This window comes from Rana temporaria, chromosome 2 (genome assembly GCF_905171775.1).
Source record: "Rana temporaria chromosome 2, aRanTem1.1, whole genome shotgun sequence".
Lineage (NCBI taxonomy): Eukaryota > Metazoa > Chordata > Amphibia > Anura > Ranidae > Rana > Rana temporaria.
Genome location: NC_053490.1, coordinates 99227463 through 99242678, shown reverse-complemented (window position 1 = coordinate 99242678; position 15216 = coordinate 99227463). Strand labels below are relative to the sequence as shown.

At 40.3% G+C, this 15216-nt stretch overlaps 1 protein-coding gene across 1 annotated transcript in view; it reads left to right on the top strand.

Moving 5' to 3' along the window:
- Nucleotides 1-15216, top strand: part of ACAT1 (acetyl-CoA acetyltransferase 1) — a 46627-nt gene that overhangs the window by 18816 nt on the left and 12595 nt on the right. Inside the window, exons 3-10 of the mRNA XM_040340584.1 lie at nucleotides 1275-1392; nucleotides 3202-3297; nucleotides 3779-3879; nucleotides 6999-7142; nucleotides 9289-9439; nucleotides 11410-11505; nucleotides 12649-12762; nucleotides 14904-14968. Coding sequence (XP_040196518.1) covers nucleotides 1275-1392; nucleotides 3202-3297; nucleotides 3779-3879; nucleotides 6999-7142; nucleotides 9289-9439; nucleotides 11410-11505; nucleotides 12649-12762; nucleotides 14904-14968 — 885 coding nt within the window. The remainder of the gene's footprint in view (nucleotides 1-1274; nucleotides 1393-3201; nucleotides 3298-3778; nucleotides 3880-6998; nucleotides 7143-9288; nucleotides 9440-11409; nucleotides 11506-12648; nucleotides 12763-14903; nucleotides 14969-15216) is intronic.

Sequence of the window (15216 nt, the reverse complement as noted above, 5' to 3'; positions counted from 1 at the left end):
CCTTTGAACAAACCGCTTCATGAAGGCCAAGAAACACCAGACAGGTCAGAGATGAAGTTGTGGAGAAGTTTAAAGTTAGGTTATAGAAAAAATATATACCAAGCTTTGAAGATCATCTGAAAATGGGAAAGAGTATGCCACAACTGCAAACCTAAGACATGGTCGTCCACCTAAACTAACAGGCTGGGCATGGAGAGCATTAATCGGAGAAGCAACCAAGAGGCCCATGGTAACTCTAGAGGAGCTGCAAATATCCACAGCTCAGGTGGGAAAATTTGTCCACAGGACAACTTTTAGTTGTGCGCTCCACAAATCTGGCCTTTATGGAAGAGGGGCAAGGAGAAAGCTATTGCTGAAAGAAAGCCATAGGAAGTCCCATTTGCAGTTTGTGAGAAGCCATGTGGGGGGACACGGCAAAAATGTGGAAGAAGGTGCATGGTCAGATGGGACCAAAATTGAACTTTTTGGCCTAAAGGCAAAACGCCATGTGTGGTAAACTAACCCTGAAAATCACCCTGAACACTCCAACCCCACCGTGAAATGATGTTGTGAAGATGCTTTTCTTCAGTAAGGACAGGGAAGCCGGTCAGAGTTGATGGGAAGATGGAAGGAGCCAAATACAGGGCAATCTTAGAATAAAACCTGTTAGTCTGCAAAAGACTTGAGACTGGGGCAGAGATTCACCTTCCAGCAGGACAACGACCCTAAACATACAGCCAGAGCTACAATGGAATGGTTTAGATCAAAACATATTCATGTTAAAATGGCACAAAGTCCAGACCTAAATACAACTGAGACTCTGTGGCAAGACTTGAAAATTGCTGTTCATAGACGCTCTGCATCCAATCTGACAGAGATTGAGAATTTCTGCAAGGAAGAATGGGCAAAAATGTCACTCTCTAGATGTGCAAAGCTGGAAGAGACATCCCCCAAAATGACTTACAGCTGTAATCACAGATAAGGGGGTTCTACAAAGTATTGACTCAGGGGGGCTGAATACAAATGCACACCACACTTTTCACAGATTTATTTGTAAAAAAAATGTGAAAACCATTTATTTTTCCTCCCACTTCACAATTATGTGCCACTTTGTATTGGTTTATCACATAAAATCTCAATAAAATACATTTACGTTTTTGGTTGGAAAATGTCATGGGGTATGAATACTTTTTCAAGGCACTGTATTCACACATGTTTCATCTAACTGCCCTGGAATGCTTTAAGTGTCCATATATGTTTTTTTGTATACATAATTTTTATTTTTTTTATTTTAGGAAGTGGTCATTGTCAGTGCAGTGAGGACCCCAATAGGGTCATTCCAGGGCTCCCTGTCATCTTTTCCTGCTACCAAGCTTGGCTCCATAGCTATTACAGCTGCTGTTGAGAAGGCAGGTTAGTATAATCCAGTACACAAGAATAGGAATCATCACCTTCCTGACACTTGTGAGCCATGTGTGACCATTGCTTACAAGAGCCTTGCAGTGAATGCCTGCTTAGGAGGCAAATTAATTTCTAGCAGATGGAACAGGTATTTTTCTGTACTTGCTGGGTCTTTACAAAGATACATTGGGAATGGCACATATTACAGGTATGTACTGCATAGGGGTTTTTATTTGTTTGACCTGACAGAACTGCAAGTCTCTGGATAAAAAAAGAATTGCGTTTTTTTTTTCTTGGAATAAAGATCAGGATTCTCTCACGATTCTAAAGAACTTATTTATTTTAAAGATTTGCAACCCCTGAACATTCAGTTATCAAGGTGGCAATAAAATAAGACTTCAATTGCTTCAATCAAATTTAAAGACCTGTAATTTAAAATAATGTAATGTGTAAAAAAAAAAATTATACTTCTTTTTTTTTTTTTTTTAGTACTTGTTGAAACCATTTAACAATAGCGCAACTTTTTTGTTTACACGTCAGTCGTCGGCAATGGTACAAAGCATTGAAAAGTTGTTTTACAAGTTAAATAAATCGTTTTTCCCATTATGTGAAATGTGTAAAGATGTTGGGTGTAAAAATATTAATGAACAAAACAAACACATTTTTTTAGTTTGTGGATGTAAACCCATTTTTTTTTTTTTTTTGATGTCACAATGTAGAGTAAGATTTTCTATCCTCTGTGCCCAGTCTTGCCACACAGTTAATCCAGCTCTGAGCAATCCTCTTTTTTATTGTTCAGTGAAAATTAACAGACTTTCAGATAAAACCCTGTCTAAATACAAAGTCCTTTCCTCTCTCCTTGCTTTGAGTGACAGGTTATTTACATATCTAGCTTGGACATGGTTATGTTTATCATAATATGAGGTGATCCACAGTATAAAAAGTGAGAAATCCACCCCTCCCCCACATAACACATCCTGGTAATATACAATGACCTGTGGATCACCTCATATTATGATTAACATAACATGATAAACATGTCTGAGCTAGATATGTAAATAACCTGTCACTCAAAGCAAGGAGAGAGGAAAGGGTTTTATCTGGAAGTCTGTTAATTTTCACTGAACAATAAAGAGGATTGCTCAGAGCTGGATTAACTATGTGGCAAGACTGGGCACAGATGATAGGAAATATTATACTCTACATCAGGGATATGCAATTAGCGGACCTCCAGCTGTTGCAAAACTACAAGTCCCATCATGCCTCTGCCTTTGGGTGTCACGCTTGTGGCTGTTAGAGTCCTGCTATGCCTCATGTGACTTGTAGTTCTGAAACAGCTAGAGGCCTGCTAATTGCATATCCCTGCTCTACATGTGATATCAAAAAAATAAATATTTTTTTGGGTTTACATCCACTTTTAATAGCTTATAAAAAAAGTAAATAAAAAAGGAAAATAACTAAATAAATGAGAAGGAGAATAAGAAGTTAATATGGCTGATTAGAATAAATTAAGTATTATTAAATAAACTTTTTTTTACTTGACAAGGTTGCTTTAAACTGACTTCATTTACAGGTGAAGTTCATCTCTTTGATCTGTAAATGAAGGATACAATGTTTCTTATCTTTCAGCCTGAGCAATGCCAGCTTCTTTTTTTTTGACAGCTGTGAACAGGGAACTGCTCTGCACTTCGTGTAAATGCTGAATTAAGTTGGGTTGAATCACAATCTTAACGATTAATCGTGCAGCTCTCCCTGACGTTTACTTTTTAAGGTTGTACTGACGACAACTACAACTGACTCACTAACCATGTCCTCTTACAGGTATTTCTGCTGAGGAGGTGAATGAGGTCTACATGGGCAATGTCCTACAGGCCGGACAGGGACAAGCGCCCTCCAGACAGGCCACTCTTGGTGCAGGTATTTTATTATGTTTTTATGCATAAAGGGATTTAACAAATTGTAATCGGCTCCAAATTTTTGTAAGCCTTCCATAAACTCATTTGGGGTGGTATTACATATTTTTATTATATCTAATAGATCTTATATCTGTAAGTGAATTTGCAGGTTTGCCTTCTAAAACATTTGCTTCATGTCCAACCTGTGCTTTTTGATTGTAAAGCTTAAGTTTTTTTTATTAAAATGCTGTGTGCAATGGTTGTGGTGGTTTGACGCCCCCATCTTCAAAAAACAGCTGCTACTGGTGTGCCCCCATGGCAAGCGCTTGCTAGGAGAAGACATGCAGGCGTGATCCCGAACCGGGCTGCGTGTGTCCATAGACACAATGCAGCTTGGCCCTGTCCCCCACTTACCGGGAATAGTAATGTTAAACAAGGAAGTAAAGAGCGTTAAACTAAAAAACATAACAGACTTGAATTCATTTTTTTTTTTTTTTCTCCAGGCTTGCAAATCTCTACTCCCACCACAACCATAAACAAAGTCTGTGCCTCAGGAATGAAGTCTATTATGCTGGCAGCACAATCTCTAATGTGTGGACACCAGGTGAGGGACTTGTCTATGTAATCCATGGGTGCTCAACCTGGGGCCCTCCAGCTGTTGCGACACTACAAATCCCATTATGCCTCTGCCCTTGGAATTTGCGCTTGTAACTGTCAGCCTTGCAGTGCCTCATGGGGCTTGTAGTTCTGCAACAGCAGGAGGGCCACAGGTTGGACACCCATCATGTAATCAGTCAGTTCTGGCAACCGATGGTGTGTAGCAAGCTACCATCTAATCCAGAAGCATTGTGCACATTTTATAAAAATACAATTTGCTTGATTTTATCACTCGTTTTTAGAGTTTTTAACTTCTTGCACTATTAAAGTCTCACAAAAGATAATACGCTAAGCTGGTGCGCTCCCTGTTCTTCCTCCTTTTTTTGGGGTTTCCCCTGACCTCTGGAGAGCAGCAGTACAGCTGATGTGGTGGCTTGACTAGTGAATACTCATTTTAACCAGCCGCACACTTAAGCGCAGGAGCATTCGTTTTTCTTTTATAGTAGCCCCTATAGCAAAGTAAAAACTACTGCCTTTAGAACCACTGGCTTCCTGCCCAGAACTACATTTCCCATGAGGCATTGCTCCTCACACAGTCACAGTCACAAGACTCAGACATTGACGGGTATGGACGGTGTACTGCACTGTATTTTCTTGATATGTAAACAAATAATGCATTCTGCATGCAGGCAACTAATCGGCTGACCGATTAATCGATCATGAGAATAGTTGACCACTATTACTTTTGGCCCTAAATCTAAAAACAAAATAATGTATTTATCAGTCTTGGATTTTTGGCTTTTTTTTTTTTCCTCGTTTACACCTAGTGATTTTATCAGTAACTGTTTTGTTTCAGCTTCCTTTTAACAGACCTGTCCAAGATAAGTGGCAGTTAAATGATTGTGACAAACCATTTACCACTGACAGAGGGGTGCTTACAATAGTCAGCTTTTAATCATTTATGTAAAACCTTTAAAAAAAACTGTTGCTGTAAATGCTTAAAGTAGTAGCTACCACCCCCTCCCTTTTAGAATGTAGACTCTACGAGCAGGGACCTCCTAATGCTGTCCCAGGGCATTTTTTTTTTCATTTTACGTTCAACTGAGCAAAACTGAATGAAAAGAAAACTGACAGCTCAGGACTAGCCACTGTACTAACCATGCAATGTTAGTACAGCGATCTCCTCTGCTGTCCTATTGTGTTCAGACGGGGGACACACCCCTGTTTTTATGCACTTTTTCCCCCAAAGAAGCCATGTATGTGGAAAAACATGTGGGGAGTGAGGCCGCACAGACATGTGGTCAACTTCCCTGATGTACTGGGCCTTAAGTGTGGCCCCTAACATCAAAGGGCAACACATAATAGTAAGCGAATGTGACACTAAAGAACATTGCCACACTGGACTCGCCACAAGAAATAATCAGACTACAGGTATGCCATAGGACATGGTCAGAATTTTGGAAGACTATCTAGCATAGAATTGTTGCACAATTATTATAAGGGTCACGAATGGTGCAAAGGTAGAGCCACAGACAAAAAATATTGAAAGTTTAACATAAAGATTATTTTATCAAAAAAAAAAGAAAAAATTTGAATAGCAGCTACACAAGAATGTGACAATTCTAAACGAGTGAGGGTAAATATGCAGCGCTAAATAATGAACAGTGAATTATGCATAAATCACTAATGTAAGCCCTAAAGGGGTGTGGTAGACTATGAAATCAAACATTAAAAAAACAAATCGGTGAATAGAATGGAGTCTATAAACCAAACTAATAAAAAATGTATATAACTGTGTCTGTCACAAGTGAAAGAAGAATCAAATGATGAGGATGTGACCAAAGTTGACAGACGCCACCGGAAATCTTCTAGACAAAGTGGTGTCCTAGACACTCTTACCAGAAATGTTGGACCCAACTGTCGACAACAGCGGATCAATTGGGCCAGATATCCAAAGGATCCAATGGAACTCCAAATACTCCTTGTAGGGGTCTTGATGGAAGTAGCACAAAATGGAAATCCTGGACCAAGAGGTTCACGACCAAACGACACAAGGGTAGTCCAAAAAATACTCCATGGATATTGGTGGCCCCCACTGGGGTAACGTTGGCCAAATGGAGAACCCACCAAAAACTTGCATCCACCGGACATGGAAAGGGCTTTGGTACACTGTTTCCCATATTGCTTTTATTTTACAGTGATCACTTTTATGCATTTGTATGTTGGTTTTTATCAAAACCCATATATATTTTTTGACCTGCACTATTGGAAGCCCTTCCACTTTTTTTCTTCCTTCCATGTCCTGTGGATGCAAGTTTTTGGTGGGTTCTCGATTTGGCTAACGTTACCCCAGTGGGGGCCACTAATATTCAATATCCATTGAGTATTTTTTGGACTATCCTTTTGTCGTTTGGTTCCGTGAGTCCATTGGAGTATCTGTCTGACTGATTATTGGTCATGAACCTCTTGGCCCGGTATTTCCATTTTGTGCTACTTCCATCAAGATCCCTACAAGGAGTATTTGGAGTTCCATTGGATCCTTTGGATATCTGGTCTACCCATCGATTGGGAACCCTTATGCCTGGTCCGCTGTCGTCGACAGTTGGGTCCAACATTTCTGGTAAACGTGTCTAGGACACACCACTTTGTCTAGAAATATTTTCGGTGACGTCTCAACTTGGGTCACATCCTCATCATTGATTCTTCTATCACTTGTGATTGGAAACTGTTATATAATTTGTTATTGGTTTAATTTATGGACTCGGTTCTAGTCACTTTTCTTTTTCTTTTATTTCATAGTCTACCACACCCCCTTACATTATTAGTGATTTATACATAATTCACTGTTCATGATTTAGTGCTGCCTATTTGCCCTCAGTTGTAATATCTAAGCTGATGTGTGGGAGTAGGGAGGGCATCAATTTTTTTTTTTTTTTTTTATCTGAATCTGTTCTCAAAGATTTCAAGAAAAGGGCTGTTTAGTGAGAAATAAGAACACAACATGGGCCATGCTTGCAGTTTTGGGTTTCCATTTTCACCTAGAAACATGTGTGCTTAGAATGTGGTGGGTGTGGGCAATATAACCTATGGCCATTTACTAGTCTTATGATCCTTTTTATGTTTCAGGAAGTCATGGTGGCTGGAGGGATGGAGAGCATGTCTAATGTTCCTTACTGCATGAGCAGAGGAGCTACACCATATGGAGGAGTGAAATTGGAAGACTTGATAGTGAAGGATGGCCTGACTGATGTCTACAATAAATTCCACATGGTATGCTGCAATATTGGATGTATTTATACCTACTCCAAATGACTAACTCTAACTCTCTACAGTTTTATAACTAGGGTTGCACTGGTGCTGATACTGAACATTTGCACGTGTACTAGTACACGTGCAAATGCTTCAATGCTTGATCCGATACCTGGGCAGTAAGGATGAGCTCCGGCGTGTTCGCATAGAACACGTGCGGAGCCCGCCAGGAAGTCGGCACCCACGCTGCGCTAATCACAGCCAGGCAGACATTTCCCGCTCTGCAGCCGAGCATCGGGAAATGTCTGCCTGGCTGTGATTAGCGCAGCGCGGGTGCCGACTTCTTGGCGGGCTCTGCACGTGTTCTTTGCGAACACACCAGAGCTCATCCTTACTGGGCAGTCATGGGTGATCGGTGGGGGGAGTTGCAAGCACTGATCTCCCTGTATGTTTCAATAAAGCAGCTGACAGAGGCTTCTCCTCCTCTTCATAGACTGTCATTTACCAACTTCTTTGATTTTTCTGAATGCAGAGTCGGTGATCACTGACTCTGTCCATTCATTCATAGCTGAGCAGAGTAAACCATTTTTACAATGCTTCAGTTTATGAATGAAGTGGAGCCACTGTCTTCTGTCTATCTTTAGTGCAGCTAAGGCTGCAGAGAAAGGGACTGGGGAATATGTGTCCTTCTCTGTCTCAAAGGGGAGATGTGCCCCCCCAAAAGAAAGCATTTAAGAAAAAATAACAGTGGTATTGGTGCAGCCCTAGTTATACTCAAATAAAAATGTAAAGGGAAAATTAATGATTTCGCCAGATGTTGCTTACTGAACCACTACAAAAAATGGCATGCTCTTCTTCCTTTTACACTTAATATTTTTTAAATATTTGAAGAGAACCATTCATGACTATATTTGTGTAAGAATCTATATTCTACATTATTTTTATTTTTTTACATTAAGGGTGGAATTATACATCTTTGAGCACTAGTAAAATGTGTTACTAAACCCAGGACCCTGCATTCACTATATCTGGCCTCAACAGTACACATTATGTAAATGCAATTATTTCAGTAAATATAAACGGCTAAATATTTCTCATCAGCGGTATATAGCAGTCTTGTGACTTCTATCAGTGTCTAGTTAGAGCTTGTAGGAGGAGCTTTTATTCTCTGACTGTACTATTAGAGGGTCAGGTGTCCTGCAGCCTATCTGGACAGTGCTGATTGTCTCTTTGCTAATAACATGTACGCTCCCAAGAAAGAAAACCTCTAGCAATACACCCCAAACTGTGCAGCATGACTCGAAAGGCTCTGTACCATCAGTAGATGGATTGGGGACTGTGGAAGGGGAGAAGACATTTATTAAACAGCCTTTGAGTATGCAGAGCTTTAACCCCTTAGGTTCCACAGTGAGTATAACAAGCATGCTTTACTGCATATACAGACTGATATATTTTTTTTTTTTTTTACCATTGTGGGTTTAACAGTTAAACCAACCCAGTTTTTAGAATTCTGCTGTTCAAAGTGGGAAATATGTTATCAGTTTACTGTTTGTGCAAATGTGAACATTACAAACCATGGCACTACATGAATACTGATTTTTATAATGCTCCTTTAAAATACATTTCTCATAAAACGGTTGAGGACCCTTGGCATACTTTCCCAATATGAAGTCATCCTGGAATAGATGCTTTGAGGTTCATGAAAGAAATGCCAGCATTTTTCTTAGAGCAGTATTCATGTCCTGCGATCAGAGGTCTCAGGCTTTACTTACTGATCCGCCTGCATGGATCAGGTGTAGTAAAGCACAGCATGTGAATCCTCTGCCGCTCATTCATACTCCTCAGCTAGACCTGTCACAGGATCCCTCATGTCCTAAAGTCATATGGTTGTAGTAATGGTGGTAGATTACAGATGGTTGTGCTACAGTGGAGACAGTAATATGAAGGTGACATAGGTCTGGTAATAACAGCACACTTCTATATCCCAGCCTTTCCTGGACCTGTAGAGGAAATTGAACTTTGGATATACTATATATACTACATATCTTATCTAGTAAATGACTAGCATTGGATGTTGGTCTGTTTGCAACCTGTTGAGTGACAGATTATCCAATTCTGATAATACTCAAAGCATCTGTATATATGGCCATCATGTGATTTATTACAGGGAAATTGTGCAGAAAACACAGCCAAGAAGTTAAAAATCACAAGGGAAGACCAAGACAACTATGCCATCAGCTCTTACACCAGAAGCAAAGCAGCCTGGGATTCTGGGCTGTTGGTCAGAGAGATCGCTCCTGTTGCTATTCCACAGAAAGGTAATTTTATAGCGAATTCTTGTTGCCTGCAGAATTGGGCAATACAATGAAGGAATATTTCATTGTGTTTTGGATGGACACTGATAAAATAATTTGGTATTGGAAAGCAAGAAATTTGCATGTGAAATGGACTCCATGTCGTCTAGGGTGATCACTATTTAAACCCGGTATGATTTGTAGTCTGCAAATTTATAGTTAAACTATCTCATATCTCAAATTTATAGTTAAACTATCTCATATCTCATTTTGGGGAACCAGCGAGTACGCGATTTTTGTACTCTTTGTATATAAGATTGGACATGAATACATTTCTGTAAAAGCCATACCTTCCACATCCCTACTCAATAAATTTGTTTAGTTTGGTGTCCTTTAAGGGAAGGCTGAGCAAAGGGTAGCTAATTGCCAACAATGCTGCTAGAGCTAGATGGGCTCAGGAAGCAGGTGCTACTCCACTTGTCTGGCCATTCCACAGACTAGAAACCTGATTTTGTGTATTCCACAAAGCAGAAGTGATGGCGTTGGAGAAACTGGAAATTATTAACTGGGACGGAATCCTCCTTTAAAGTCAAATGTACTAAATCAAAAAGCAGACTGCAATGTCCAAAAAAGAAACTGTCACATATTGTTTTGAGACATTGGGGTTGATTAACCACTTGGCACTTAAACCCCCCCCCCCCCCCCTCCTGCCCAGACCAGCCTTTAGTACTGATGCACTTTGCATGACAATTGCGCAGTCATAAAACACTGTACCCAAAACATTTTTTTCACACAGATACAGCTTTCTTTTTGTGGTATTTGATCACCTTTGCGGTTTTTATTTTTTGTTAAAAAATAAATAAAAAATGCTGCATTTAAATAAATTAAAAACAAATATATATAATATATATATATATATATATATATATAAATTTTTTTTTTTTTTTTTATATTTTGTTATAAAAATATTTTGCAAATGGTTAATTTTTCTCCATTGATGTATGCTGATGAGGCTGCATTGAGGGGTAGATGTGCCTCCTTGCTCCACGGGACCGATGTCCCTTTCACATAAGCCAGTGATCAGCTTTTTTTTTTCTCCTCGCGCTGTCAGAGTGGAGAAAGATTACTGGCTTTTGTTTACATCACATGATCAGCTGTCATTGGCTGAAAGCCGATCACATGGTACTGGGCCAGGACCGGCCTCTTGGATCTGTGATCACCCGAGTCTCAGTGACTTGGGTGATCACAGCGTGCGCGAAGGGGACGCCCTCCCGGCATTTGGGGTCCGCGCTGTAGGCGTATTTCGGCTATAGAGTGGGCACCAAGTGGTTAAAGGCTGTCCTCCCGGCATTTGGGGTCCACGCTGTAGCTGTCATTCGGCTATAGCGCGGGCGCCAAGTGGTTAAAGGCCATTATCTTGCAATTGATGCTATACTTTGCAAATAAACTTGCTCCAGAGCTTGGTAAATGAGGTGAAACTCTGCTGACTTCATCATCCAATCATGTGCAAGCAAGAGTGGTAACCCCTGCTAGCGGCCAAGAAAAGGGTTAAAAGCACCGAAGCGCTAACCATTGAATTCAATGGCAGGGGCTGTTTAGGAGCGGTGTATACACCGCCCCAAAGATGCTGCTTGCAGGACTTTTTTTCCTGTCCTGCAAGTGCACCGCCCCAGTGTAAGAGCACGCAGGCTTTCACATTGGGGAGGCATGAGAGGCGCCTTTTTTAGTGCTAAAACATGTGAAAGGGGTCTAAATGTAAGGGCAAGTTCGTATTGGACATCGGTGTATAATGTAGACAAGGTAAGCCGCCTCCTTGGCTGCACTGCTTGGATGTCAACTATCCCTGTAGTACCAATATATTTTTTTATTTTTATTTTTTTTACTTGAATGCGTTTTTGTACAAAATGCATGTGGGGGGCCTTTATGTACCATGTTTTAGTTGAATCCCTAAAATTGTGCAGACAAACTGTTTTGTATATCTGGATGTTTTGCAGGGAAACCTGATCTTGTTGTACAAGAGGATGAGGAATACAAAAAAGTAGACTTCAGCAAGTTTCCAAAACTCAAAACTGTCTTCCAAAAAGAAAATGGTGAGTAGATGTATGCCGAAATTGACTCCTTTGTTACAGGACACATGGTCCCAGATTACACCCAAGTAATCTTTTGATTTCTAACAGGAGTACCTGGTTTACCTTGGTTTGGGCTGAAGCGCTGGTCACCCATAAAAGCTGTGTGTGTTTTTTTTTTTTTTGTTTGTACAGCAGTTTCTGTTGTACTGTGAAATCCTGAGATTCTATAGCTTAAACGATGGCTCAGACACGAGTCCCTACACGGATGAATAATGGGGGCATTATTAGTGCAGTTCTGGTCAGTCGTAGTCCACTGAGCAAAAAATGTGGCAAGAAAAGTAGTACATAATGAGTTGCATCTTAGCCATAGGGTGATTCACAAGTGGTAGCGCATTACAGGGCCTCTTGGAAGACAAACCTTTCCCTGAATTTTTCTGGGGTTGCCTTTTACTTTCCAGGTTCATATTGGGATGCGATACCATGGAGCCATAGGTTGGCTATTTATTTTGATGAATGGACTTTGTAACGGCTACCCACTGGTAGTGAGGGGGTATCAGCCGTTAGAGACGTCCTTTTCCCTAGCAAGTTGCGATATGCAGGTACAGCCGGTATATCCCATCGAATGCCCTTCCAAGAACGAGACGAGGCTACGTTTGAAGGGTCAAGTAGACTGATTTTAATGGTACATATACCTAGCTTATATGTGGTTACACGGTTACAGGAACAATGACAATCTCCGCCCCCCCTCACACAGTGGGGGGGCTTCAATACAGATACTTTGAAATAAAGACATTCCCTTGAGCCAATCAGTTTGTAGACGGTTTGGCTCCGAGCTTACATTTAACATCACCTGCTCAGACACCTTCCTTTATCAATAGAATTCAATTAACCTTTAAAACAATTATACACTCACACATGATCCCATCAGCATACGCCTGACAGGAGGCTGTTAACTAGACAAAAGAGTCAATTAACTAAGAAGGAACATTAGAATTTTAGCAGTTAAAGAGTCACTCTACAATTAACCCTTTGTATGCCTCACTGTAGGATTATCATGGATGTCCAGGTAAAATACATAGTTCATAGGTCTGTTACAGACTTTATGGGGGTTGAGGGCACCTTGCGTTAAATGTTTTTTGTCTTTTTTCCTCCCTGTGTTACCAGGCACTGTGACAGCAGCCAACGCCAGCACTCTGAATGATGGGGCAGCAGCTTTGGTTCTCATGACTTCAGAAGCCGCCAAAAGACTCAATGTCACACCTCTGGCACGGATTTTGGGTATGTATATAGTAATGGGGTCTGTTTTGTGGAAAAAGGCTGTTTGCACAATGGCAGGGTTTCATCTGACACTCTTAATGTTCCAGGATCATACAATTAACCTCCCTTTTCAAAGTGCTCCTCCACAGTGGTCTTGTATGAATCACAAAGAAACCAATATCAGTCTTGAATACTAGACCTGCTCCCTATAGTGGTATTGGATTCAACGTCCTATAAAGCCTAAATGGGTGGCACCCAAAACCTGGTAACATCAAAACTGAGTGACTACACCAAGATTTTGAAGATTAACTTGGAATTCTTTAAAGCCATTGCTTTCTGTGTTCAACAAACTTGCCATTTTTTAGGTGCCATTATGTAGAGATTTGTGTTTTCAGTGCAAACCTATAGCAATGGCAATGTTACCAAGCTACCACTCTGCAATGGCGCAACATATATTAAAAAAAACATCCACAAATCTTTGTCAGTTTTTCTGCTCAATACTCATACTGTGATACATTATAACATATGCACTCCAGCAAGGGATACTTCTGGGGTTTTCTGAAATGTAGGCCTCTCTCACACTGGCACTTTTCTAAACATAGGAAAAGTTATCTAAGAAATATAAACAACTTTTATGCTTCCCAAATCTTTTTCCTTAATTTGGATGTTTTGGCTTTAAAGGAAAAGTCCAGGCTAAACCTGCTCTGTACCACATTCTAAGCCTAATCTATCTAACCCTATAATGGAAAAACTCGCTGTACTTGCCCATTCTGCACCTGATCCGGGCTGGTCTCCAGCGGCAGATGCTGTGTGCATGAGAGGACCGATGACGGCTGTGACATGAATAGGAAGTAACGTCACCCATAGACTTCTTATGGGGGCTTCCGTTGTCTAATGCCTCTCCTGCACTCGCCTACACAGTGAAGCCCCGGCTGAAAACTGATGCTGGGACCAGACCGGCTGCAGGATGGGTAGGTACAGTGGTTTTTACTTTACAGGGTTAGATTAAGTTTAGAATGTGGCAGAGCAGGTTTAACATATTAGGGTTTTAGGTGCATTTAGATCCTGGATGCACAGAATTCTATTCTCCAAACGCAGCAGAACTGACCACAGGTAAACGCAGTGAATGACGTGACGTACATGTGAATGACACTACTCAGACTCTGAAAAGCGTTTGGGTAGACTAGGCCTCATTCACACTGGATGTTTTTGCAGCTGTTTCTAGAAACCTCAAACTTTTATTTTTTTAACTCCCTTGCATGTTATCCTATGTGTCAGTGTGCACATAGGCTTTTAGCAGCATTTAGTGTCTGGAGAAAAATCCCAGTACCAGCATGTCCAGGAGCTACAGACTTTTGGCAGAAAAATGCTTGCCATTTGTAAACACGTGTTAATGCTAGGCATGTTTAGCGCTTGAGTGTAGATTCCTTTCAAAGGTCAGATTAAATTCTTATTCTGACCAATGAAATGACACCCAAGCGCTTGACACCTGTAAACGTGCCTAAATGCTTGTAAAAGTGTTACACTTTTACAAGTATCAGGCGGGTTTTCTGCCAAAACACTGTTTGCAAAATGTCCTATGTGCATGAGGCCTAATGGTTCAAGAGCAGCATGTTTTAGCTAAAGACTTGGATGTAGGTAAGTTATGATCACTAAAGGATTTTTTTTTTTTTTTTTAGCTAAAAAGCTTCCTTTACCTTACTGCAGTACTGGTTTCATGTCCTTATTGATCGTTTTTGCTTTGAAGTTGCTGTAATTCTGCTCTGATCTCCACACTTCCTGGTTGTCTGTTTCCTTATAACCACAGTACTGGGAGCTTTTCACGGTGGTCTACACTGTCATTACTGTGTGTCTAAAACGAAACCAATCAGATTAATTTTAAAAACAAAACCCTGCCCTGGATTTGTTTGTTTTTGTTCTGTGTGTCTCTCTAGTTCACAGGAACATGAAAACAGTTTAAAAGTGAAACTAACCTGCAGGCACATTATATGATTGATTTTTATCTATTTATAATCATTTTTAAAAGGAATCAGTTAACTTTTATGTCTCTATACCCTGTAAACAGTCATTTCAACAATTTTTTTTTGTACCTTTAGTGACCCTTTAAACAACTTAAAACCTATTCAATTGAATTGTTTATTTTTCCCTCCAACTAAAAACAGCATTTGCAGACGCTGCAGTAGAACCAATCGACTTTCCAATTGCCCCTGCGTATGCAATTCCCAAGGTAGGAGACCATTTCATCAAAAAAATCTATATGAAATAATGCATATACAGTGCCTTGAAAAAAGTATTTCTACCCCGTTTTTTTAAATTTCTGGCTGTAGAATGACCATGTATTTTATTGGGATTTTATGTGATAAATCAACACAGTGACATTTGTGAAGTGGAAGGAGAAGGGAAAATGGTTTTCAAACTTTTTACAAATATCTGAAAAGTGTGGCGTGCATTTTGTCTCTTTACTCTGATGCCCCT